This window comes from Heptranchias perlo, chromosome 38 (assembly GCF_035084215.1).
Source record: "Heptranchias perlo isolate sHepPer1 chromosome 38, sHepPer1.hap1, whole genome shotgun sequence".
Lineage (NCBI taxonomy): Eukaryota > Metazoa > Chordata > Chondrichthyes > Hexanchiformes > Hexanchidae > Heptranchias > Heptranchias perlo.
Window position 1 is genome coordinate 12,802,809 of NC_090362.1, and position 24,231 is coordinate 12,827,039.

The 24,231-nt window shown below is 52.5% G+C and overlaps 1 protein-coding gene across 1 annotated transcript in view; it reads left to right on the top strand.

Moving 5' to 3' along the window:
* iqgap1 (IQ motif containing GTPase activating protein 1) overlaps nucleotides 1–24,231 on the top strand; it is a 113,062-nt gene that overhangs the window by 40,274 nt on the left and 48,557 nt on the right. Inside the window, exons 6-15 of the mRNA XM_067973449.1 lie at nucleotides 1,573–1,640; nucleotides 4,249–4,362; nucleotides 5,192–5,370; nucleotides 6,153–6,243; nucleotides 8,530–8,693; nucleotides 10,305–10,386; nucleotides 13,183–13,346; nucleotides 14,198–14,358; nucleotides 15,198–15,322; nucleotides 19,647–19,810. Of these exons, the coding sequence (XP_067829550.1) occupies nucleotides 1,573–1,640; nucleotides 4,249–4,362; nucleotides 5,192–5,370; nucleotides 6,153–6,243; nucleotides 8,530–8,693; nucleotides 10,305–10,386; nucleotides 13,183–13,346; nucleotides 14,198–14,358; nucleotides 15,198–15,322; nucleotides 19,647–19,810 (1,312 nt within the window). The remainder of the gene's footprint in view (nucleotides 1–1,572; nucleotides 1,641–4,248; nucleotides 4,363–5,191; nucleotides 5,371–6,152; nucleotides 6,244–8,529; nucleotides 8,694–10,304; nucleotides 10,387–13,182; nucleotides 13,347–14,197; nucleotides 14,359–15,197; nucleotides 15,323–19,646; nucleotides 19,811–24,231) is intronic.

A 24,231-nucleotide genomic window follows, 5' to 3' on the forward strand; every position in this document is an offset into this window, starting at 1 on the left:
AGCACTGTCGGAGATGCCGTCTTTCGGATGAGACGTTAACCCGAGATCCTGTCTGCCCTCTCAGGTGGGCGTAAAAGACCCCATGGCACTATTTGGAAGAAGAGCTGGGGACTTCTCCCCAGTGTCCTGGCCAATATTTATCCCTCAACTAACGTCACTAAAACAAAATTACCTGGTCATTATCTCATTGCTGTTTGTGGGATCTTGCTGTGCACAAATTGGTTGCCGCGTTTCCTACATTACAACAGTGACGACACTTCAGAAGTGCTTAATTGACTGTTATGTGCTTTAGGTCATCCCGAGGTGGTGAAAGGCGGTTTATAAATTCAAGTCCTTCCTTCCTTCTTACTCCGTATGTGAAAGTCCGAGTGGCCCACTCGGCCTCTTGCCCATCGTCCTGCCCTGTGCCGGGAGCTTCAGAGGGAGGTTGTATCTGACAGCCTCACGCACGGTGAGAGCAGTGTCACAGACCCTCTGTTCAGCTCATTTCATTTGAGTTAAGGACGCACTTCACTTCAGGAATGTCCCATTAAATGATGAACTCACAATGGATTAGACACCCGTTCACTCACCAGACTGTACAAATATCAAAATGAACAAAACTGTTGCCCCCCCCCAAACCCCCAATGACTCGGGCTGGGGGTGGGGGGGTAAAGGTACTGCCCAGTGTGGTATAAAGCCATTCAGACCAGGACAGTTCCTGATTCAACCCCAGCCTGTGCTGTTAGCGTATCTCGGCTGGGGGAGCTGCGGGAGTTGCTACGATTGACCTGAGTGTCCCCGGGGCGAAGCGAGAGTTCTCCCCCTTCTGATCGTGTGTGTGAATATCGAAGCTGGGCAGAACAGGGCTTGGCTGTGATGCCCACCGTAGTCAAATAGCCTGTCACCATTCACTGTCTCCGCCCACACTTCGAAGGTTTACCACTTGGGATACAGGAGGGCCATTGGTGTCCATGGAATCGAACCCCCAGTGAGCAGAACGTTACTTTTGAAAAGAAAATTAATTTTCTAGAGGAGGTCGATGGTTAACCCTTTACGTTCCTCTAGTGGTTCTGTGATAATAGAATTTACAGCTCTTGTGGCACAAAACCATCATGAGGTGCCTGGGACCAACCAATGGGGAGGTTCAGGCAGCAGTGAGGTCTCACGCTCCCCAAACCGAACAAGCCCCCTGACTCACCCTTCCTCTCCAACCCAAGACGCTCGGTGAGGCTGGACACCCGACCTTGCCCTGCGTCACATCGCTCAAACATACAGAGCTGTGCAGGATCCCGGGGGGTGGGCCACAGCTGGCCAAGCTCCCCTCTGTTGGGGTAGGAAAAGCTGCTAGGGTCCCTCCCCCTGATCGCTATCCAGAGACCCAGGACTGGATCAGACTCACTGTCCAGACTGACCGATGAACAGTGGCCAGCTGGGAATGGTTTGGAGATGAAGCAGCACTAGGGGAGCCCGTGATCAGCAGGGGTCCACGACCTGCAGGGAGACCGTTGGAGAATCAGGGCAGTGCAGTATTACTGGCACCTGGGCTGTGTTCCGACTTTTCCTGATTCATCCTCTCCATTCCTTTTGCAGTTTGTACCTCTTTAAACTGGGATTGGCGCCACAGATTCAGGACCTTTATGGAAAAGTTGATTTCACAGGTGAGGATGGGTCCATTTTATCGCAGATTGTCACAAACGATACAGGTCTTCAATAAATTGCAATTGCTCATTGGGTGCTGTGCATTGGGTGTGGTGTACACGGGGCGGGGAGGTATACATGCCACATGGGGGGGATGTACACAGGGCGGTGTACACAGTACACCAGGGGGCGTACACACCACACGGGTCGGTGTACTTGGGGAAGTGTACACTGAACATTGTTGTAGTGTGTGACCTTACTGTGTGTCTACGGTGTGTGGTTGTAGTTAGCCTTTTGGATTGGTTCCCAGGCAGTGACTGGCCATGGGTGCCATGCCCACCTGCTGTATCAGTGCCCGGTGGGGTTTGCTTATACCACCAGAGTTTTTCGCTCCATCTGTGTAGGTAGGGTGCTGCGTGTCCCAGGTGCTTGGTGTTTAGCGGGGGGACTGTTGTCAGTGGGCCAGGAGCAAAACCAGGTCACAAAGAGTGTTCCTCCCCCAGTTGTGGGTTCAGATCCCACTCCAGAGACTTGAGCGCATAATCCAGGCTGACACTTCCAGTGTAGTACTGAGGGAATGCTGCACTGCAAGAGGTGCCGTCTTTCAGATGAAACGTTAAACTGAGGTCCCGTCTGCCCTCCCAGGTGTACGTAAAAGATCCCACGGCACTATTTGGAAGAAGAGCAGAGGAGTTCTCCATGGTGACCTGGCCAATATTTACCCCTCAAAAAAATCGCTAAAAATAGATTAACTGATCAATTACCTCGTTGCTGTTTGTGGGATCTTGCTGTGCACAAATTGGCTGCCACGTTTCCTACAATAGTGACTACACTTCAAAAGTACTTCATTGGCTGTAAAACACTTTGGGACATCCTGATGTTGTGAAAGACACTATATAAATGCAAGTTCTATCTTTCCTATCTTAATCCATGGAGTCTACCCCCAGTGTTTAAATCGTTTTTCCTCTCCTGAAGGTGCTGATTCTTGCTGGCCTGCGGGTTCCATTGATGCCTCCTCTCTCCAGCACCTCATCTGAGTGACCATTCTTCAGGGCTAGGAGTCCCGGCTGACCAGCAGGCACTGAGGCAAACTGTAATCCCGCCTCCCCCCACCGCCATCCCAGCTAACTCAACACAGAACAGGGATTATATAACCGCGCATAAGGCGGGTGGGAACTCCTATAAAGGGAAACTGGGAACGGGCAGGAAGATGGGACAGCTTCAGTTGGAGCTAGCACTAGGACAGGCATGAAGGGCTGAATGGCCTTCCTTCCTTCCTGTAATTTCTAAGATGCCTGACTGTGGGGGAGAAATGCTGAGTTAGCTGATCTCATCTACGGTGGTGGTTGAGCAATCAGATCGGGCTGACTGCCCCTTTGGGCTAGGAAGAGGCAAATCAGCCAGAGTCTCCCACCCCTGATTGCTGTTCAGTGACGCTCGCTGGAAAATGAGGGGAGCTCATGTTGTCCCCTGGGTGGGAGAACGAGATCTAGCTGGGTCACGATGGCCTCTTCGATCAGATACCTCCCGACGCTCTCACTGCGTGGACCCACGCTGGGCCACGCAGGAGAGGAACAGAAGGGCGGGCAGCACATATAGATCCATAATGCAGCGAGGGTCGGCACCTTCAAGAGGGGAGGTCAGAAATAAATAAATAATCTGGTTGCTTTTCAGAGCGACACAAGTCTGCCAGGGGCAATTAGTGAGGCTGTTATCTAATCAGTCGTTTCCAGTACAGAGCCCTCAATCGGGTCTCCTAATGGTTAGCCAGCAAAGGTGCAAAATACAGATAAAGTTTATCAGAAACTAAGTCCGAGTGCCCGCCCGGCACTTTCAAATCTTGTACCAGAGCCAATCTATCTTATTGTTGGAGCTGTGTACAAAATCCCCGAGTATCGACAGGCAGTAAAGCCAAACACAACAAGCAAAACACAATGGAGAGTCAAGAGGTGCCCATCAGATCATAGCTGACTGTATGTGAATCTAGTAAATCATAAATTAATGACCCTGTTTATAAGACAGCCCCTCCCACCAGCTGCACAGCTCCCAACTCGTTCCTCCTACCCTGTAAGGGAATTCCTGCTATTCAGGGAGCTGGGAATATTTCCAACAAGCAATTTGGGATCTTGGGGGTTGGGTGGATTTGCAATTGTAATTTTCTCTCAAAGAGGAGGACGTCCCTTATGGTCCTAATGGTCCTTCTAGGAAGTGAAATCATAAGCGGTTTGTTTTTTGAATCCATTTACAATGTCACCACATCTGGCAACCAGACAGTTCTGCCCCAGAATTTCCATTTACTCAACTTCCCTCCATTTATATCTTGTTACATGGGGTTGGGACTTGACAAGGGCGGGGGGGGGGGGTGGGGGGGAGCGGGCCTGAGCGACCGGCGGGGGAGCGGGCCTGAGCCACCGGCAGGGGAGCGGGGCCTGACCAACCGGCAGGTGGAGGGGTGCAATTGGTTTCGGTGCAATAACAGTGAGTTGGCTCCAATTGAATGCACTCAATCGAAGACACTGCACTAACGGCAGGGGTCTGGACATTGGCACGGGGAGAGGGGAGGGCGGATGGGGGGGAGGTCACGGTCAGTCTAGTCCCTAACTCCCGTTTCTCTCTTGTCTGTTATAGAGGAGGAGATCAACAATATGAAGAGCGAGCTGGAGAAGTACGGGATTCAGATGCCTGCGTTCAGTAAGATCGGGGGAATTCTGGCCAATGAGCTGTCGGTGGATGAAGCAGCCTGTGAGTGATGTCGGGGTGTGGGTGGTGCTGTGTTTTCAGTCTTACTCTGAGAGAGTGCTTCCCACTCCCAGCTGGGACAGCAGTGAGGGTTCAACAAATAACTGCAGCACTCCTGGGCTGGGGAAGGGGTTATAATCGGTTGTCGGTATCGCTCCTGATCGGTGACCTTTGACTCGCGCTGGGTGATGTGTGTGGACGTTGGTCGAAGAGAGGGACGGTCCTCTCTGTGATGCTCTCACAGTGCAGGCTCTCATAACTAGTGGCCACTCAGGCGGGGCATCAGAGGGGGGCTGCGGTCTGTGGAACTGTACCCAGCGAGAGTCAACAATGACAACCTGCGTTTATATAGCGCCTTTAACCTTGTTCCAATGCGCTTCACAGGAGCGATTATCAAACAAAATTTGACACCGAGCCACATAAGGAGATATTAGGACAGGTGACCAGAAGTTTGATTTTAAGGAGCGTCCTAAAGGTAGAGAGACGGAGAGGTTTAGGGCGGGAATTCCAGAGCTTAGGGCCTAGGCAGCTGAAGGCATGACCGCCAATGGTGGGGCGATGGACATCGGCGAATGCGCAAGAGTCCAGAATTGGAGGAACGCAGAGATCTCAGAGCGTTGTAGGACTGGAGGAGGTTACAGAGGTAGGGAGGGGGGCGAGGCCATGGAGGGATTTGAACACAAGGATGAGAATTTTAAATTTGAGGCATTGGTGGAGAGTCAGTGCACAGTGGGAGAGCGAATTGATTGTCGAGAAAAAATCAAATTCTAATCCCTTTTTCAAAATGCGATATTCTGCTAATTGCCGTTTGTCTGCCCTGCCCTCCCCTCAGTACACGCTGCCGTCATTGCCATTAATGATGCCATCGAGAAGGGGGTCCCAGGGGAGACACTGGCGGCGATGAAGAACCCCAACGCCATGTTGGTGAACTTGGATCAGAGTCAGAGCGAGCAGTATCAGAACACCCTGAGTGCAGCCAAGCAGGAAAAGATGGTGATAGCCAGGAATAAGGTGGGTATCGATCGGGGTGGGGAGGTGTGTCTGTGTCACGTATGGTGCATGGGTGGGGGCGGGGGCGACGCACGGGGCGGGGGCGGGGGCGACGCACGGGGCGGGGGCGGGGGGCGACGCACGGGGCGGGGGCGGGGGGCGACGCACGGGGTGGGGGCGGGGGCGACGCACGGGGTGGGGGCGGGGGCGACGCACGGGGTGGGGGCGTGGGCGGCGCACGGGGTGGGGGCGTGGGCGGCGCACGGGGTGGGGGCGTGGGCGGCGCACGGGGTGGGGGCGTGGGCGGCGCACGGGGTGGGGGCGTGGGCGGCGCACGGGGTGGGGGCGTGGGCGGCGCACGGGGTGGGGGCGTGGGCGGCGCACGGGGTGGGGGCGTGGGCGGCGCACGGGGTGGGGGCGTGGGCGGCGCACGGGGTGGGGGCGGGGGCGGCGCACGGGGCGGGGGCGGCGCACGTGGTGGGTGATTGTTTCCTATTAAACAGCATCATGCAGTACAGTCAGAGGTGACACAACAAATGCAGAAGGATTGAAGGATTCTCTTCACAATTCCCATGATTTATGATGAATTCTATGCACGTTGACACAGTTACCTCCAAATGCACGGTCCAAAGCTGTTTAATGCAGGACTAGGAGAGGGATGTTAGTGCTGTGGATTGGAACGTTTCTGTGTCTAGGCTCATATGTAAAGAAAGGCCTCTGGGGCCTGGTACCAGAGGGGGTCTGAGACCCAGGGCCTCAAGTAGAGCAGGAAACTGAAATATCTCCGGTGATATATTTTGCAGGATGTGCCTGGGAGCCCCGAGACCGAGAGAGATGTTTACGAAGAGCTCCTCACGCAGGCTGAGATCCAGGGCAACGTCAATAAAGTCAACTGTAAGTTTGAATAGCGTCGCGTCTCCTCAATTGAGACCCCGGGAGGGGCTGGGGGGGGGACGGGACAGGACAGTCAGTTCCGACTCCGAGCTGCTGCATGTGGATCTCTGATCAGGGCGGGCTGCGATGCACTCACAGTTAAATAGCCTGAAGAACGGTCACTTGGGTGAGGTACCGGGGGGGGAGATGGTGGTCGGTGCCTGCGGACCCCAGCGAGGGTCGGCATCCTTCGGAGGGGATAACGGGCGGAAAAGGAGCAGTAAGAAGGTGTCCACTCGAAGCAGAAACTTCGGTTCCAGGTGCTCCCAGTTGAGCCACGTCGATTTCTCCCCCAAGAGGGGAAGTTGAGCGCAGATTCTGCTCTCCGTGGGACTGAGGCTCCTTCGAGACTCCAGACCAACTGGCCTCTGATTTCTTGTGCAACAGCGACGCACCTTTGACCTTGGGATCCGCAGCCCAGCCTGTCGGAGTGGGTTTGAGTGTTGTTGGGCTCGTCGTCTTGGAGCTGATGCCCAGTCATCGCTGGTGATTATGGCCATCGTTTGATCAGGTTTCCCTGCACTTTAATGTATTGCCTGTGTGACTGCGTCACTGAGAATGACCAATAGCAGCCACTGTTCTATAGGTTGTTCAGTCCGACACACGGGCCTCTCACTAACACGTTTGTCCTTTACTGGGGGTTATTTTTTTGGTTCTGGGACTGTGGGTGACACTGGCAAGGCCCCATTTGTTGCCCCATCCTTAGTGTCAGTGCCCTGACTGTTTTGAAGTGGCACCATAGAATCTTAACAGTACAGAAGGCCCATCGTGCCTGGACCAGCTGTTTGAAAGAGCTATCCAATCAGTCCCACTCCCCTGCTCTTTCCCCATAGTCCTGGAAACTTTTCCTTTTCAAGTATTTATCCCAATTCTCTTTTGAAAGTTACTGTTGAATCTATTTCCACCACCCTTTCAGGCAGTGCATTCCAGATCGTAACAACTCGCTCCGTAAAAAAAAATTCTCCTCATCTCCCCTCTGGTTCTTTTGCCAATTATCTTAAATCTGTGTCCTCTGGTTACCGACCCTCCTGCCAATGGAAACAGTTTCTCCTTATTTACTCCATCAAAACCCCTCGTGATTTTGAACACCTCGATTAAATCTCCCCTTAACCTTTTCTGCTCTAAGGAGAACAATCCCAGCTTCAGTTTGCTAGATCAGTTCAGAGGGCATTCAGAATCAACCAAGTAGTGTGGGACTGGAGTCACATATGGGCCAGTCTGGGTAGGGGTGGAAAATTCCCTTCCCTGAAGGATATTCGCGAACTAATTTGGTTTTTACAACAATCTGGCAGCTTTTGTGGTGATTTTTCCCGGTGAACGCCTGCAGATTACCAGATTTATTGAATTCAATTTCACAACTGGCCCTGGTGGGATTTGAACTCGCAACCGTTATTCTCTCTTATTGTTTACGTCTGGTGGGGGTAAAGACCTGTTTTTTTTATTTTACTGGCTCTCTCTTCTGTCACTGATGGACAGGGCTTCAGTGATCGCACCATGGAAAGGCAGCACGAGTCCCTCGTCACCTCAACAAGCGAACATTATTTGAACAGCCTGCATGGTTTTGCCAAAGTGCAGTTGGATGTTACTAGGGTTGCCAACTCTGGTCGGAAATATTCCTGGAGGTTTCATCACATGACACCCCCCCCCCCCCCCGCCTCCAACAGCCCCGTCCCCCACAGTCCCTCCATTGGTCGCTCAACCGATCCATCCTCTCTGTGCACCGCCCCCACACTCCCGCCATTGGCCACCCAACCTCTCCATCCTTACGGTGCCCTGCCCCCACACTCCTGCCATAGGTCGCTCGACATGTCCATCCTCGCTTTGCCCCGCCTTCCCACGGCCAATCGGAAAGCGAACAGACTTTTCATTACTCAATTGGATGATTCTTGACTGTCAGTCAAACAGCCTTTTCTCCCATGTCCAATGTTTTTATATCTAATAAACAGAAGTGTTCAAAGAAAATTTAATAAAGACCTCAATTGTTTTTTTAACGCCCCTATGATTTTTCTCCTGGGTTTTTGCTTGCAGCAGAGTCCAGGAGATTAATGTTCACTTCCTGGAGACTCCAGGGCAATCCTGGAGGGTTGGCAACCCTAGATGTTACATCGGGAGGCAAATTGTTGCATACATTTCTTGCTTTGAGTAAAGATTTTCCTAATACATGTATTAAATTTAAATGAGCTAAACAGCCCTTTCTCATCCAGAATGTTCCTTGTGTTCTGACCCGTTGACCTGTTGTGATTCCAGTACAAACCAGCCTGAGGAGTGTGGACGAAGCTCTGGAGCGAGGAGATGGGACTGTCCTGTACAACGTCTTGAAATCCCCGGCCTTGGGCCTGCGGGGGGTGGAGCTGGACAACTGTGACTGGTACCTCAAACAGCTCTCCTCAGACAAACAGCTGAAAGCACAGGTAGAGAATCAAGATAATTGGCAAAAGAACCAGAGAGGGGGAGACGAGGAGAATTTTTTTTTTTACACAGCGAGTTGTTACGATCTGGAAGCAGATTCAATATTAACTTTCAAATGGGAATTGGATAAATATTTGAAAAGGAAAAACTTGCAGGGCTATGAGGAAAGAGTGAGGGGAGTGAGACTAATTGGATAGCTCTTTCAAAGAGCCGGCACAGGTATGATGGGCTGAATGGCCTCCTCCTGTGCTGTAAGATTCTATGAGTTGGGAGGTCACACATTGCGGCTTGAGTAGTTACACCTGCCTGAACTTCCCTGTCAGCATTCAGAGAAACGGAGAACGAGAATGAATTCTAGATGCTTTGGCGCTGAAGCGTGTCCTTGGCTCAAACTTGATGGGACACTCAGCTGATCGGACTGGGAAAAATAGGCCACAGTGAAGCCTGCTCCTGCCATTTGCTCCTTTTTACAAAGGCTTTCCTATGGGGATCCCCCAATGGTCCAGTGAGACACAAACAAGGAAGGTCCCTGTTTCAACCCCTGGTCTGTGCTGAGTTAACTGATCTTAACTAGACCAGCAGTCGGAGGAGAACTACACTGACTATGAATAGGCTGAAAATCTGGGCCTTAGTAACTCCTGCTAGAGGTGAGCACAGGATCACCATTGGCAGACATGTTCTCCTCCATAGATGAATAACCTGCTGACACTCGCTGTTTGGGATCACATATGTTGAATGGTCCCTTGGGTGATGTACCAGAGGGTATCTGGTGCCAGTGAATCCTGAATGCTCCGCAAGTGTCACAGGCCCAGAGCACCAAACTGCCTCTAATTGACACCAAATTGGGACAGTGTAGAAGGAGCTTTACTCTGCATCTAACCCGTGCTGTACCTGCCCTAGCAGTGTTTGGGACAGTGTAGAGGGAGCTTTACTCTGTATCTAACCCATGCTGTACCTGCCCTGGGAGTGTTTGGGACAGTGTAGAGGGAGCTTTACTCTGTATCTAACCCATGCTGTACCTGCCCTGGGAGTGTTTGGGACAGTGTAGAGGGAGCTTTACTCTGTATCTAACCCGTGCTGTACCTGCCCTGGGAGTGTTTAATGGGACAGTGTAGAGGGAGCTTTACTCTGTATCTAACCCGTGCTGTACCTGACCCTGGGAGTGTTTAATGGGACAGTGTAGAGGGAGCTTTACTCTGTATCTAACCCGTGCTGTACCTGCCCTGGGAGTTTTTGATGTAGGACAGTGTTCTATTCCCAGCACACATATCCTTTAGGATACTTTACTCAAAACAGGGAAACAGTTATAGAATTCCGGTAGTCTGAATCCCAGCTCTCACTGGATGTCAGTGAGCTTGCATATTGCTGGATCCTCTGTAAATTGACGCTGGATATTTCACAGCCTTATGGGGAAGAGAATTCCACATTTCCACTACCCTTCATGTGAATAAGTGATCCCTGATTTCACTCCTGAATGGCCTAGGTTTAATTTTAAGATTATGTTCCCTTGTTCTGGATTCCCCCTCTTAAAATATTTAAGAGCTATCCATAGAACATTACACATTGTACAGCCTGCTAATCTCTTCCTCTCCTCTCCGTTTGCCCCCCCACAGGACTCGAATGAGCCTCTAACAAAGGAGGAGTTACAGTTGGGTGTTGAGCAGGCCAATGAAGATTCTCGGAGATTCAAGAAAAGTGAGTATCTGTCGTCTCATAGGAACAGGATGAGGCCGTTCAGCCCCTCGAGCCTGTCCTACCATTCAATTAGATCATGGCTGATACGTACCTCAACTCCATTTACCCATCTTCACTCCATATCCTTTGATACCTTCACCCAACAAAGATCTATCGGTCTCAAACTTGAACGCCCAGTGACCACCGCCTTTTGGGGGAAAGAATTTCACAATTCCACTACCCTTTATGTGAAAAAGTGATCCCTGATTTCACTCCTGAATGGTCTAGCTCTAATTTTATTTTGTTCCCTTGTTCTGGATTCCCCCACCACAGGAAATAGTTTCTCTGTATCTACCCTATCAAAACGTTTTAAACATCTTTTTAAATTAGATCACCCTTCAGCCTTCGAAACCGAAGGGAATTCAAGCCAAGTTTATACAACCTGTCCTAATAATTTAACCTTGTCGTTCTGGTGAATCTGTGCTGTACCTCCTCCAAAGCCAACATTTCCTTCCTGAGGTGCAGTGCCCAAAACTGAATACGGCCCTCCAGATCGGGTCTGACCAAATCTCTGTACAACTGAGGCATAACTTCCTCCTCTTTGTAATCAGCCCCCTTGAGATAAAGGCCAACATTCCATTAGCCTTTTTCATTACCTTTTCTACCTGTGCACCAGCTTGTTGTAATTTATGTCCCTTTGTTCCTTCATCACTGCTAGTCTCTCGCCATTAAGGAAATACTCTGATTTGTCTTTCTTTGATCCAAAGTGGATGACTTCACACTTTCCCACATTGAACTCCATCTGTCACAGTTTTGCCCACTCACTTAATCTGCCTGTGTCCCTTTGTTCCTGCTCCCATCCACACAACTTTCACCCAAGTCATTGATACATATATATGATGAAAAGTACAGATTCCTGAGGAACACCACTAGTCACATCCCGCCAATCAAATTTCGAATCTTTTATCCGCACTCTCAGTCTCCTGTCTCCCAACCAATTACCACCCCATGTCACAAGGTTACCTCCAATTCCGTGCACTTTGATTTTTGCTAATATTCTGTTGTGCAAAAGCTTACCAGATGTCTTCTGGAAGTCCATATAGACCACGTCCATAGACACTTCCCTGCCCACCATGTCAGTGACCTCCTCAAAAAATTCAACTTCTGGATTTGTTGTGGAAATATATATTGACTTAATTTGACTGCCAATTAAGGACGAGTTCAGTGATTCTTACACTCAGGCCTCCATCAAAGGCCAACCATAGTGTGCACCCTGTGTAGGAAGCTCAGAGCAATTGCTTTGTAGTTGGACCTGCTTAAGGTGGGTCCCTTACCCCAGGGGATCACCATTGAAAACTCAAGAATTAACCGTTGGCCCACACAGGCTCCACAAGCGATCGCTGCTGGTTAATCCAATTGGCAAAAGAACCAGAGGGGAGAGGAGACTTTTTTTAACGCAGCGAGTTGTTATGATCTGGAATGCACTGTCGGAAAGGAAGCAGATTCAGTAGTAACTTTCAAAAGGGAATTGGATAAATATTTATAGAATGGTTATAGCACAGAAGGAGGCTATTCGGCCCATCGAGCCCGTACCAGCTCTTTGTAAGAGCAATCCAGGTCGTCCCATTCCCCCGAACATTCCCCATAGCCCTGCAAATTTTTTCCCTTCAAGTACTTATCCAATTCCTCTTTGAAAGCCACGATTGAATCTGCCTCCACCACCCTTTCAGATACCCCTTCCAGATCATAACTACTCGCTGCATAAAAAAGTTTTTCTTCCTGTCGCCTTTTGGTTCTTTTGCCAATCGCCTTAAATCTGTGTCCTCTGGTTCTCGACCCTTCTGCCAATGGGAACAGTTTCTCTTTATTTACTTTATCTAAACCCATCATAATTTAAAACACTTGTATCAAATCTCCTCTCAACCTTCCCTGCTCTAAGGAGAACATTTGAAACGGAAAAGCTTGCAGGGCTATGGGGAAAGAGCAAGGGGAGTGGGACTAATTGGATGGCTCTTTCAAAGAGCCAGCACAGGCATGATGGGCCGAATGGCCACCTTCTGTTTCTGTGTGATTCTGTGAATATGCTTGACTTCGGTTGTACATTGCAGCTAGTGCGATCCATTCCCAGTGTCACTCTCACTGCCTGCAGGAGAGGAGGGAATGAACCGGAGGGAGAAAGGAGCAGTTTGTAGTGCAGTCACTCTTAATGTGATCACGGCCTTTTTTAGCTAATGAGACATCCTGTGGTGGGAAATTACATCATCAAGCATGGATTGTTCCAGATACAACACTCACATGAAAGGAATATGCATTTATAAAACGCATTAGCACACATCTCTCAAAAACATCCCAAAGTGTTTTGATTACAGTGCCCAATTTGCGAACAGCGAGAACTCCAAAACATTCTTTAACCTGTTTTTGGTGGTATCAGTTGAGGAGAGAACATTGGCCGGGACACCAGGAGAGCTTCCTGCCTTTCTTCAAATAGTGCCCTCAGATCCTTAACATCCACCTGAACAGTGGGATGGGACCTCAGTTTAATGTCTCATCCAAAGCACAGCAATCAGACTGTAACTACCCTGAGAGTGTTTGATGGGACAGTGTAGAGGGAGCTTTACTCTGTATCTAACCCACGCTGTACCTGCCTTGGGAGTGTTTGATGGAGATATGGGCTGTCTGAAACGGGAATGTCTTCTATTTACAACAATAACTTCCAAAATTCACCAAAAGGAAATCTTGATATGTATTATTCCGAGGGACTGTACAGACAATGAACTGCCCACATTGGGAATGCCCTGATAGAATCTATTGTTTCAGTGCTGGAAGCTGTGTCTCGAATCAACGCTGCGATTCGCAAAGGCGTAGCAGAAGACACGGTTACGGAGCTGATGAATCGCGATGCCCAGTTACCGGAGGTCCACCCGTTCGCTGCCGAACTCTACCAGAGGGAACTTTCCACCCTGCAACAACAGAGTCACGAGGTGAGATTGTCCTCATCCTGCGGGGTGCAGCTGATGGGGCGAGTGCATGATAGGGGAGAGTGTACATGGGCTGTGGGAGGAGATTAAATGGGTGGGTAGAGTCTATGATAGGGGAGAGTGTACATGGGCTGTGGGAGGAGATTAAATGGGTGGGTAGAGTCCGTGATAGGGGAGAGTGTACATGGGCTGTGGGAGGAGATTAAATGGGTGGGTAGAGTCTATGATAGGGGAGAGTGTACATGGGCTGTGGGAGGAGATTAAATGGGTGGGTAGAGTCTATGATAGGGGAGAGTGTATATGGGCTGTGGGAGGAGATTAAATGGGTGGGTAGAGTCCGTGATAGGGGAGAGTGTACATGGGCTGTGGGAGGAGATTAAATGGGTGGGGAGAGTCCATGATAGGGGAGAGTGCACATGGGCTGTGGGAGGAGATTAAATGGGTGGGTAGAGTCTATGATAGGGGAGAGTGTACATGGGCTGTGGGAGGAGATTAAATGGGTGGGGAGAGTCCATGATAGGGGAGAGTGTACATGGGCTGTGGGAGGAGATTAAATGGGTGGGTAGAGTCTATGATAGGGGAGAGTGTATATGGGCTGTGGGAGGAGATTAAATGGGTGGGGAGAGTCTGTGATAGGGGAGAGTGTACATGGGCTGTGGGAGGAGATTAAATGGGTCGGTAATGTCTGTGATAGAGGAGAGTGTACCTGGGCTGTGGGAGGAGCAGGATTGATGGGCAGAATGTCTCATGCTTTCTTTTTAAATGATTATATAGGTATGGTACACTGAAAATATTATCTTTTTATTTATTGAAATCTAGAAGGTGTTAACCGTTTTAAACGTCCCTCTCACTAGGGTAATCTCACACACGCCGAGCTGGCTGTTGCCGTGGAGATGTTGTCCTCTGTGGCACTGATCAATCGAGCTCTGGATGCCGGTGATGTGAACGAAGTTTGGAGGCTGCTGAGGAACCGTGTGACGGGCCTCACTAACGTGGACGATGGCAATGCGCAGAGGTATGGGGCTGAGGCCTACCGCAGCCTAGCAACCAGTGCTGTGTTTACTAGGCCAGAGGGAGCCAGCGGAACAAAAGACGGGGCAAAGCGGTGTCCACGTAATCACGTGTTAAACATCCTGTTAACCATTCTTTGCTCTTAAACAACCTCCCACCATCTCGTCCTTCCCAATCGTTGTTACTTCCTGTCAGCTCCCCGTGAGTGCACTTTGCAAACATAGGAACAGGAGGAGGCCATTCAGCCCCTCGAGCCTATTCTGTCATTCAGTAATGATGTGGAGATGCCGGTGATGGACTGGGGTTGACAATTGTAAACAATTTTACAACACCAAGTTATAGTCCAGCAATTTTATTTTAAATTCACAAGCTTTCGGAGGCTTCCTCCTTCGTCAGGTAATTTACCTGAGGAAGGAGGAAGTCTCCGAAAGCTTGTGAATTTAAAATAAAATTGCTGGACTATAACTTGGTGTTGTAAAATTGTTTACAGTCATTCAGTAAGATCATGGCTGATCTGTATCTTCACTCCATCCATGGTTCCATAACCAATAAAAATCTATCAATCTCAGTTTTGACATTTCCAATTGACCCCCAGCCTCAACAGTTTTTTGATGGAGGGAGTTCCAGATTTCCACCCCCCTTTGTGTGAAGAAGTGCTTCCTGACATCACCCCTGAATGGCCCAGCTCTAATTTTAAGGTCTTGCCCCCTTGCTCTGGACTCCCCCCACCAGAGGAAATAGTTTCTCTCCATCTACTCTATCGAATCCTTTAATTGTCTTAAACACCTCAATTAGATCACCCCTTAATCTTCTGTACTAATGTGCTGCATTTCTGTCTCGTAGGTACGTCGATGAGCTGATGAAGCTGAAGGCCAAGGCTCAAGCAGACGACAATGAGTTTCTCACCTGGAACGACATCCAGGGATCTGTGGACAAGGTCAATATGGTGGTGCAAGAGGAACACGACAGTAAGTGACCGGTGGAAACAAGGGGCCAGGTGTTTCTACAGTTTAAAAATATCTTCGGTGAGTTTTGTGCTCATCAAGGTGCAGATAGTTGATGCCAGAGGATGAAAGTACTTCCAGGTCAGGATACGGGACAGTTTTTGGTGCGGAGTGAAGCTCCCTCTACTTTGTCCCAACAAGGCCCACAATCCCAACTTCGGTAGAGTTGGGTCAGTGTGAATTTCCGATCCACGCAGAAAACATTCCTTTACAGCAACTCACAGAGCACTTAACGTAGCAGAATATTCCAGGGCGTTTCTCAGGTCGGGAACAGTCCTGACCAGGAGTGGGAGGCAGGATTAGGAAGGCCGAGGCTTAAAACTTGAAAGAGGGTTTTGAAGATAGGAAGAGGTGTGGAGAGGGGTTTAGGGGAGAGTGCGTGAAGAAGATATCAGGAATCCTAAAGTTACCTTTTATTAGTTTACCCTCTTGTTCTACTTGCACAGTTTAGTCTGGAGTAATACTCTTGAGTTTTCCCTTTCTATACCTTACTATATTTCTGTAAGATCTCACCTCCTTTCCAGGTGTTATATAAATGCACACAAGCTCTTGGGGTGTATTTTAGGAATGTTCTGTCTGTCAGTTTTGCACAAACCCATGAAAACTCTTCACTGAGGTAATCCCTGAAGTATTTCTCTCTCCAAGTTTCTTGCCTCTCACCGTGGGCCCGGTGCCGAGGGCCCCCCCTCACCGTGGGCCCGGTGCCGAGGGGCCCCCCCTCACCGTGGGCCCGGTGCCGAGGGGCCCCCCCTCACCGTGGGCCCGGTGCCGAGGGGCCCCCCCTCACCGTGGGCCCGGTGCCGAGGGGCCCCCCCTCACCGTGGGCCCGGTGCCGAGGGGCCCCCCCTCACCGTGGGCCCGGTGCCGAGGGGCCCCCCCTCACCGTGGGCCCGGTGCCGAGGGGCCCCCCCTCACCGTGGGCCCGGTGCCGAGGGGCCCCCCCTCACCGTGGGCCCGGTGCCGAGGGGCCCCCCCTCACCGTGGGCCCGGTGCCGAGGGGCCCCCCCCCCCTCACCGTGGGCCCGGTGCCGAGGGCCCCCCCCCCCCCTCACCGTGGGCCCGGTGCCGAGGGGCCCCCCCCTCACCGTGGGCCCGGTGCCGAGGGGCCCCCCCCTCACCGTGGGCCCGGTGCCGAGGGGCCCCCCCCCCCTCACCGTGGGCCCGGTGCCGAGGGGCCCCCCCCCCCCTCACCGTGGGCCCGGTGCCGAGGGGCCCCCCCCCCCCTCACCGTGGGCCCGGTGCCGAGGGGCCCCCCCCCTCACCGTGGGCCCGGTGCCGAGGGGCCCCCCCCCTCACCGTGGGCCCGGTGCCGAGGGGCCCCCCCCCTCACCGTGGGCCCGGTGCCGAGGGCCCCCCCCCCTCACCGTGGGCCCGGTGCCGAGGGGCCCCCCCCCCCTCACCGTGGGCCCGGTGCCGAGGGCCCCTCCCCTCACTGGGGGCCAGTGCCGAGGGCCCCCCCCTCACTGGGGGCCAGTGCCGAGGGCCCCCCCCTCACTGGGGGCCAGTGCCGAGGGCCCCCCCCTCACTGGGGGCCAGTGCCGAGGGCCCCCCCTCACCGTGGGCCCGGTGCCGAGGGCCCCCCCCCCCCCTCACCGTGGGCCCGGTGCCGAGGGCCCCCCTCTCCCTGGGGGCCAGTGCCGAGGGCCCCCCCCCCCCCTCACCGTGGGCCCGGTGCCGAGGGCCCCCCCCCCCCCCCTCACCGTGGGCCCGGTGCCGAGGGCCCCCCCCCTCCCTGGGGGCCAGTGCCGAGGGCCCCCCCCCTCCCTGGGGGCCAGTGCCGAGGGCCCCCCCCTCCCTGGGGGCCAGTGCCGAGGGCCCCCCCCCCCTCACCGTGGGCCCGGTGCCGAGGGCCCCCCCCCCCTCACCGTGGGCCCGGTGCCGAGGGCCCCCCCTCCCTGGGGGCCAGTGCCGAGGGCCCCCCCCTCCCTGGGGGCCAGTGCCGAGGGCCCCCCCCTCCCTGGGGGCCAGTGCCGAGGGCCCCCCCTCCCTGGGGGCCAGTGCCGAGGGCCCCCCCCCCCTCCCTGGGGGCCAGTGCCGAGGGCCCCCCCCCTCCCTGGGGGCCAGTGCCGAGGGCCCCCCCCCTCCCTGGGGGCCAGTGCCGAGGGCCCCCCCCCTCCCTGGGGGCCAGTGCCGAGGGCCCCCCCCCTCCCTGGGGGCCAGTGCCGAGGGCCCCCCCCCTCCCTGGGGGCCAGTGCCGAGGGCCCCCCCCCTCCCTGGGGGCCAGTGCCGAGGGCCCCCCCCCTCCCTGGGGGCCAGTGCCGAGGGCCCCCCCCTCCCTGGGGGCCAGTGCCGAGGGCCCCCCCCCCCTCACTGGGGGCCAGTGCCACATCACCTCGTTCTCCAGGTGTGAGTCTCGACGGTGAATGTTGGGGAATTAGAGCCGAGCCTGATTGCCTCCACCTGATACCCACACACCCGCCCTCCCACAGGTGGTCGCTATATGGTGATCAGGACCCATGACTGGCCCCCCCACCCCGGTCTGGGGGTACTGTGTCCAGATGTAGCACCCCCTACCGCTGCCTCGGCTGAGACGAGCTAACTCGGCTCCCAATGGACGGTGCATTTACGCACAAAATCTAAAGCCGTAAACCAGCTTTAACCATCAACCAGGTTAGTATCACTAGGTGAGAACTTCACCAAACCTGTTTAATGGGCTCTTGTCGTCAGGGGATGTGATGGAACTGTGTCCTGGTTACACACCTTGGGTAATGAGTCACCAGCTCACCCATCCTGTCAGCCTCTCCCCGCTCTGCACGCTGACAGTCGCCCATTGTTCTGTGTACTGCCCATAACTCGTGACCTTAAAAGGTGAGTTGTGGTCGGAGCTGGTCCTGATCAGATTGTCGGAGTTCGCTTTTGATCTTGCTGACTCTTGCTGGGGGCGAGCTCCATGGGCACTGGGCAACCCTCCTGTACTTTGCGCAAGTTCGCAGCTCTTCAGATGTGTGTGTGCGCCAACAGGCTATCTGACCATGGGGAGCGTCACAAGCCAACCCAACAAACCTCCCCTGCACACTTTCACTTTCCGGCAGGGTATGGGACTTAATGTGGACAAATCTCCTCGACCTGATTGTTTCCACTCCAGGGTATTAAAAAAAACAGGTGGGGAAATTGCAGATGTCATAATTTTCCAAAACTCTCTGAATTCGGGAATTCCGTCCTTGGATTGGAAAGTTGCAGATGTCACTTTTTTATTTAAGACAGGGGGGAGCAAGAAACCAGGAAACGACAAACCTGTCAGTTTAACATCGGTTGTGGGGAAATTATTAGAATCTATCATCAGGGACAGAGTGACTGAGCATTTGAACAAGTATGAGCTGATCAAAGTGAGTCAGCATCGATTTGTGACGGGCAGGTCCTGTCTGACTAATCCAGCCGAATGTTTTGAGGAGGTCACTAGCATGGATGTCGTCTGTATGGACGTCCAGAAGGTCTTCGATAAGGTTCCGCCCAAGAGATTATGAGCTGGCTGATCCCAACATGGCCGCAGGGAGTCGACCAATCCCAGCTGCTGACTCTTGCTGGGGTTAAGGGGGAGTTCTAACCTCCAGCACCTCACTCAATTTAGATCGACTTTAGGACACAGTATATGAGTACTGTGAGACATGGCGTGTGGTGATTGTAACAGGCTCGGGTGGAACAGGTGATTTTGGACCTCTGGTTCTCAAAGCTCTCCACCACTGGGGGTTTCCTCACCTCATGTCTGGGTCTGTTGTAGACTAATTGATAGAGATTGATTGCTATAATTAGTCAACAACTCCATTATCATTGTATCATGCGACTACCGGGATGGGAGAAGGCAAACTAGACGGACCGTGGTCTTCTTTCAACCAGCAATTCCTGTGTTGCTCAGTGACCATCTTTCAAGTGTGAACCTGGACAGTGAGTTATGGCAGGATAATCGACAACAGAAGCATCACAGCCGAAGCTCGATCGTTACCCCGCCCAATGTCCATACACCTCACAGCTGAGGTCACTAGGTCGTGATCAGTAGTTGGAACCTGTCTTTTTTTTTCCTCTTTTCTACCCCCCACTCCCCCCTCACCCCAATCTAAGGGGCACTGAGGCCATGTGTAGCCCCAGATGAGATCAGTTGTCTAGGCACAGACCAGGTAATCAGACGCAGCATCTCCCAGGTCTATAGAAGGTGGGTCATTTCCCTGGGGCATCTCGTTGGGTTGGTCTTGTGAAGAGGATCTTGTTGTATTTTCTCTATCTCTATCTCTCTCTCTCTCTCTCTCTATCTCCTGTCGGGAGATTAAACCCGTTTCTGTTTTTTTCCCCCCAGGGATTAAGGCAATTGGTCTGATTAACGAGGCCGTGGATGAAGGGGACTCTCAGAAGACTCTGCAGGCCCTGCTGCTGCCCAGTGCCAAGCTGGCTGATGTCTGCCCTCCGATCGCCGAGCATTACCAGGAGACACTCCTCAGGACCAAGAGGGAGAAAGCTCAGGTACGGGAGCGTGAAGCCATTCACGTGTGTGATATTACAGTAACAATTAGCTACGGACAGTGTCTGACCCACACACATAGGATACAGGACTCGTGAAGACCCCGACAGCCCATCCATGTCTGGGAAATCTCATATCCCACCATATCTCTCGTTTATCAAAATGAGAGCACGTGGAATTGGAGGTGACTTTAGAACATGGGTTGATAATTGGTTGGGAGGTCGGAGACCAAGAGTAGGGAATACACTCTGATTGGCAGGACGTGACACGTGGTGTTCCCCAGGGATCTGTATTGGGGCCTCAGCTTTTCACGATATATATTAATGACTGAGATGAAGGATTAGAGAGTTGTATATCTACGTTTCCTAACGACACCAAGTTAGGTAGTATAGTAACTTGTGTAACTGGGAGCAGGAAGTTAGAAAGGGATGTGGACAGACTAAGTGAGTGGGCAAAACGATGGCGGATGGAGTTCAATGTGGGGAAGTGTGAGGTCGTCCACTTTGGATCCAAGAAAGACACAGTGGAATATTTTCTAAATGGTGAGAGACCAGAAACTCTGGAGGAACGAAGGGTTCCTGATCGCAGTAACCCCCGCTGGTAAGTGCGTGTAGGACAAGATTGGGCTCGACTGCAATTTCCCCCCCCCCCACCATGGTTGAATATGCTGCTGACACTCGCTGCCTTGGGTGTCTGTGTGCGCGTGGAATCGGACCCTTGGAAGGAGAGGACGATGGAAAATTAGGAAACAATAACTGGTAGCAAAGGGGTGTGTGTAGTGTTGAAGGGTTAACGTGAATATTGTTGCATTTTGTGCACCCCCGCACTCCCAGCAAGCGAGGTCTGTTTCTGGATCGGCAGTGAACCAAATAACCTTGATGTTTGTCCATGGCAATTCCCTACACAGCTATCGTTTGGGGAAAAAGAGTTTTTGTGCCAGTGAAACTAGCTGGTTGGAGACCTTAAAGATTTGGGAATAGGTTTTCTGATATTGGCGCAGCTTGTGTGTTTAGAAAGAGAGGGAGAGAGAATTTAAAACTTCCATTTATGGCCCTGCCTCAGGCAGACTCGGAACAGCAAGAGCAGCTTCCTGATCTTCACTCGGGAGTTTAATCTGTGCTGTCTGACACGTGGCTTTAAATGAAAGTGAAGTTGGAATGTTTCTGATTTGGTTTCCAGCTAAATTATTTCTGCGTTCCTTTTACCCTCACGGCGTTCCGTGTCAGCTTGGCTCAGTTGGTAGCACGCTCACTTCTGAGGCAGAAGGTCACAGCTCGAAGCCCTGCTTCAGGATTTGACCTTGTAGTCCAGGCCGACGCTCCCATGCTGAGGGGATGCTGCATTTCCAACATGGCTCTCAGGTGGGCGTGAAAGATCCCACAGCCACTGTTGGAAGAGGAGCAGGGAGTTCTCCCGGTGTCCTGGCCGGTAATTCCTCCCTCATCCAACACCCACCAAGATTAACTGGTCACTCAACTTGGTGTTGTTGGGACCTTGCTGTGCACAAAATGGTGGTTACATCTGCCTGTTTAGGGAGTCGCTGCAGCCCAAAGTCTTTCTCTGTGCGTGAAGCAATTTTGAGGTGTTTCCGAGAGATGTGACACGACACTAGTTACAGAAAGGCAAGTCTCCCTTCATCCCCCCTTGGCCGCTGTTCTACACCACGAGATTCACTGATGGGGAGAGCAGGCAGGTAATTTATTCCTCCATCCAATCCCTTTGGGAGCAAGTTCAGCCACAGGGTTTATCGACTGAGAGTGTGGTGTGAACACTGGGACTGCAGCGAGCAGCCCGGCCATAGAGGAACATGTACACGGACAGAGTCTCCCAGGGTCCTCCCTGGGCCACCGCCTCAGTGACGGAGGGTTCCACCCTCAGAGAGATCCTTTGCCCTGGGGTAACACACGGCCATCTCCCCACACGCTCCATCAACTAGTGCTTGCCCCTCAACTCCAACCTTACCCATCAGTCCACAGCTCCCAACCCACCCGCTCCCTTCCTCCTTTAAGCCTTGGTTATCGTTGAAGACCAGCCGACATTAAAAAGAGGAATTCTTGGAGTCCCTTTGACCACTTCTCCCTTGTCCCTGTGATGCTGGTTTCCTTCTGCCCTTACCCACCACAGGAAGTGGCGGTCTGTGCACTTCCCCCCCCTCCCCCACTTGTGCAACACTTTTTCATTTACTTTGGAGAACTTCCAGGGCAATGTTCCAGGTCAGGGGTCAGCATCTCGCGGAATATTTTCCTGCCGATCATGCTCCCAAATCTAACTTCCTTTCTACTTTTGGGAGTAGGGTTGCCAACTGTGGTTGGACGTATTCCAGGAGGTTTCATCACATGACCTCCAATCTCCCACTGCCCCGCCCCCACCATTGGCCGCCCAACACGTCCATCCTCCCAATGCCCTGCCTTTCCACGGCCAATTGAGAAGCGAACAGACTCTTTGTTACCAAACTGGATGATTCTCAACTTCAAACAGCCCTTTTCCCATCGCCAATGTTTTTTTCGTAACCAATAAGCTCGGCTGTGATGCTTTCTGCAGTCAAATACCCTGCCATCACTCAGAACCTCGGCTGATGCCCCAAGATTGGGCGCTTGGGTGAGGTACCAGGAGGTTATCATGGAGTTACCAGGAGGTTATCATGGAGTTACCAGGAGGTTATCATGGAGTTACCGGGGAGGTTATCATGGAGTTACCGGGGAGGTTATCATGGAGTTACCGGGGAGGTTATCATGGAGTTACCGGGGAGGTTATCATGGAGTTACCGGGGAGGTTATCATGGAGTTACCGGGGAGGTTATCATGGAGTTACCGGGGAGGTTATCATGGGGTTACCGGGGAGGTTATCATGGGGTTACCGGGGAGGTTATCATGGGGTTACCGGGGAGGTTATCATGGGGTTACCGGGGAGGTTATCATGGGGTTACCGGGGAGTTACCAGGAGGTTATCATGGGGTTACCGGGGAGTTACCAGGAGGTTATCATGGGGTTACCGGGGAGTTACCAGGAGATTTTCATGGGGTTAACGGGGGGTTACCAGGAGGTTATCATGGGATTACCGGGGAGTTACCAGGAGGTTATCATTGGGTTAACGGGGAGTGACCAAGAGGTTATCATGGGGTTAACGGGGTGTGACCAGGAGGTTATCATTGGGTTAACGGGGAGTGACCAAGAGGTTATCATGGGGTTACCGGTTAGTTACCGGATTACACCGACACCATCCCACTGATCCTTAGCTGCCAGGGCGGGGGAAATGTTAAAAACACACCTTAAATGATGTCTGTAATTTATCCTTGTTCTCATAAACATTCATTTACAAGATGCAAACGGCAATTTAAGAACATCAATCGCCTTCCACAGGGGGACGAGGACAGTGTTTGGATCCTGCTTGTAGAGCGGCTCCTGGTCTTTACGGTTTAATGAGTGTTTTATTTTCCGTTTTGCTGTTTGGGGTTTGTGATCCAGGATGTTGTAGGTGGGACTGTCTATCGCTGCTCTCAGCCCAGCCTGTCCCCACGGGTTCATTCATTCGAATGCACACAAAAGAACATGTTCAGCAAGAGGGATCTGCTGGCAACGATTCAACCCCCTGGCCCTGCCTGTCCCGTCTAATCCAGCAGTGTCGCTCGTTCCTGCTCCCTCCCTCCCTCTCCACCTGTGGGGATCAATCACTGCTGGTGAGGGAGGGGTCCCTTTTTTTGGAGTCGAGGTGCAGATCAGCCGTGATCTAATTGATCAGACCGGTCTGTTCTAGTTCCAGGTGGCAGTTTAATCTGCTAATGACTCCTGTGTCTCTCTCTTGTGCAGCTCCCAGTAACACAACACCCAAACTGAACGTCTGCCAGAGACCGGGGAGGGGGGAGGGGGGAGGGGGGAGGGGAGGGAGCCACACCTGGCAGATTAGAATATTACCTCACTATGTGAAAACTTTGCATTAGATCTCTTTCCCCCCCCCCAATAGCTCAGTGGGTGCATTAACCGGCCGGTCTGTTACTGAGCCACACTGATCCGGGAGGCCCCAGGCCTGATCTCCAGTCTGCGCGAGGAAGAGTGCCACAGTTGGCCTCTGGAATAGGAAGGGGCAAAACCATCCAGGGTTCCTGCCCCTCCTCCATATCCGGTGACCCCTGCTGGAAAGTGTGTGTGTGTGTGAAAGAGGGAGTGACTGTCGGGGGGAGGAGAGGATCAGTTGTGATGCCGTCCATAGTCGAATAGCTTTAACGTCTTTAATGTAGTAAAACGTCCCAAGGCGCTTCACAGAAGCGTAATCAAACAACATTCGACACTGAGCCAAAAGAGACATTGGGACAGGTGGCCAAAAGCTTAGTCAAAGAGGTAGGTTTTAAGGAGCGTCTTAAAGGAGGAGAGGGCGGGCACACGGAGCCTCGGTTTAACGTCACACCCGAAAGGTGGCACTTCAGACG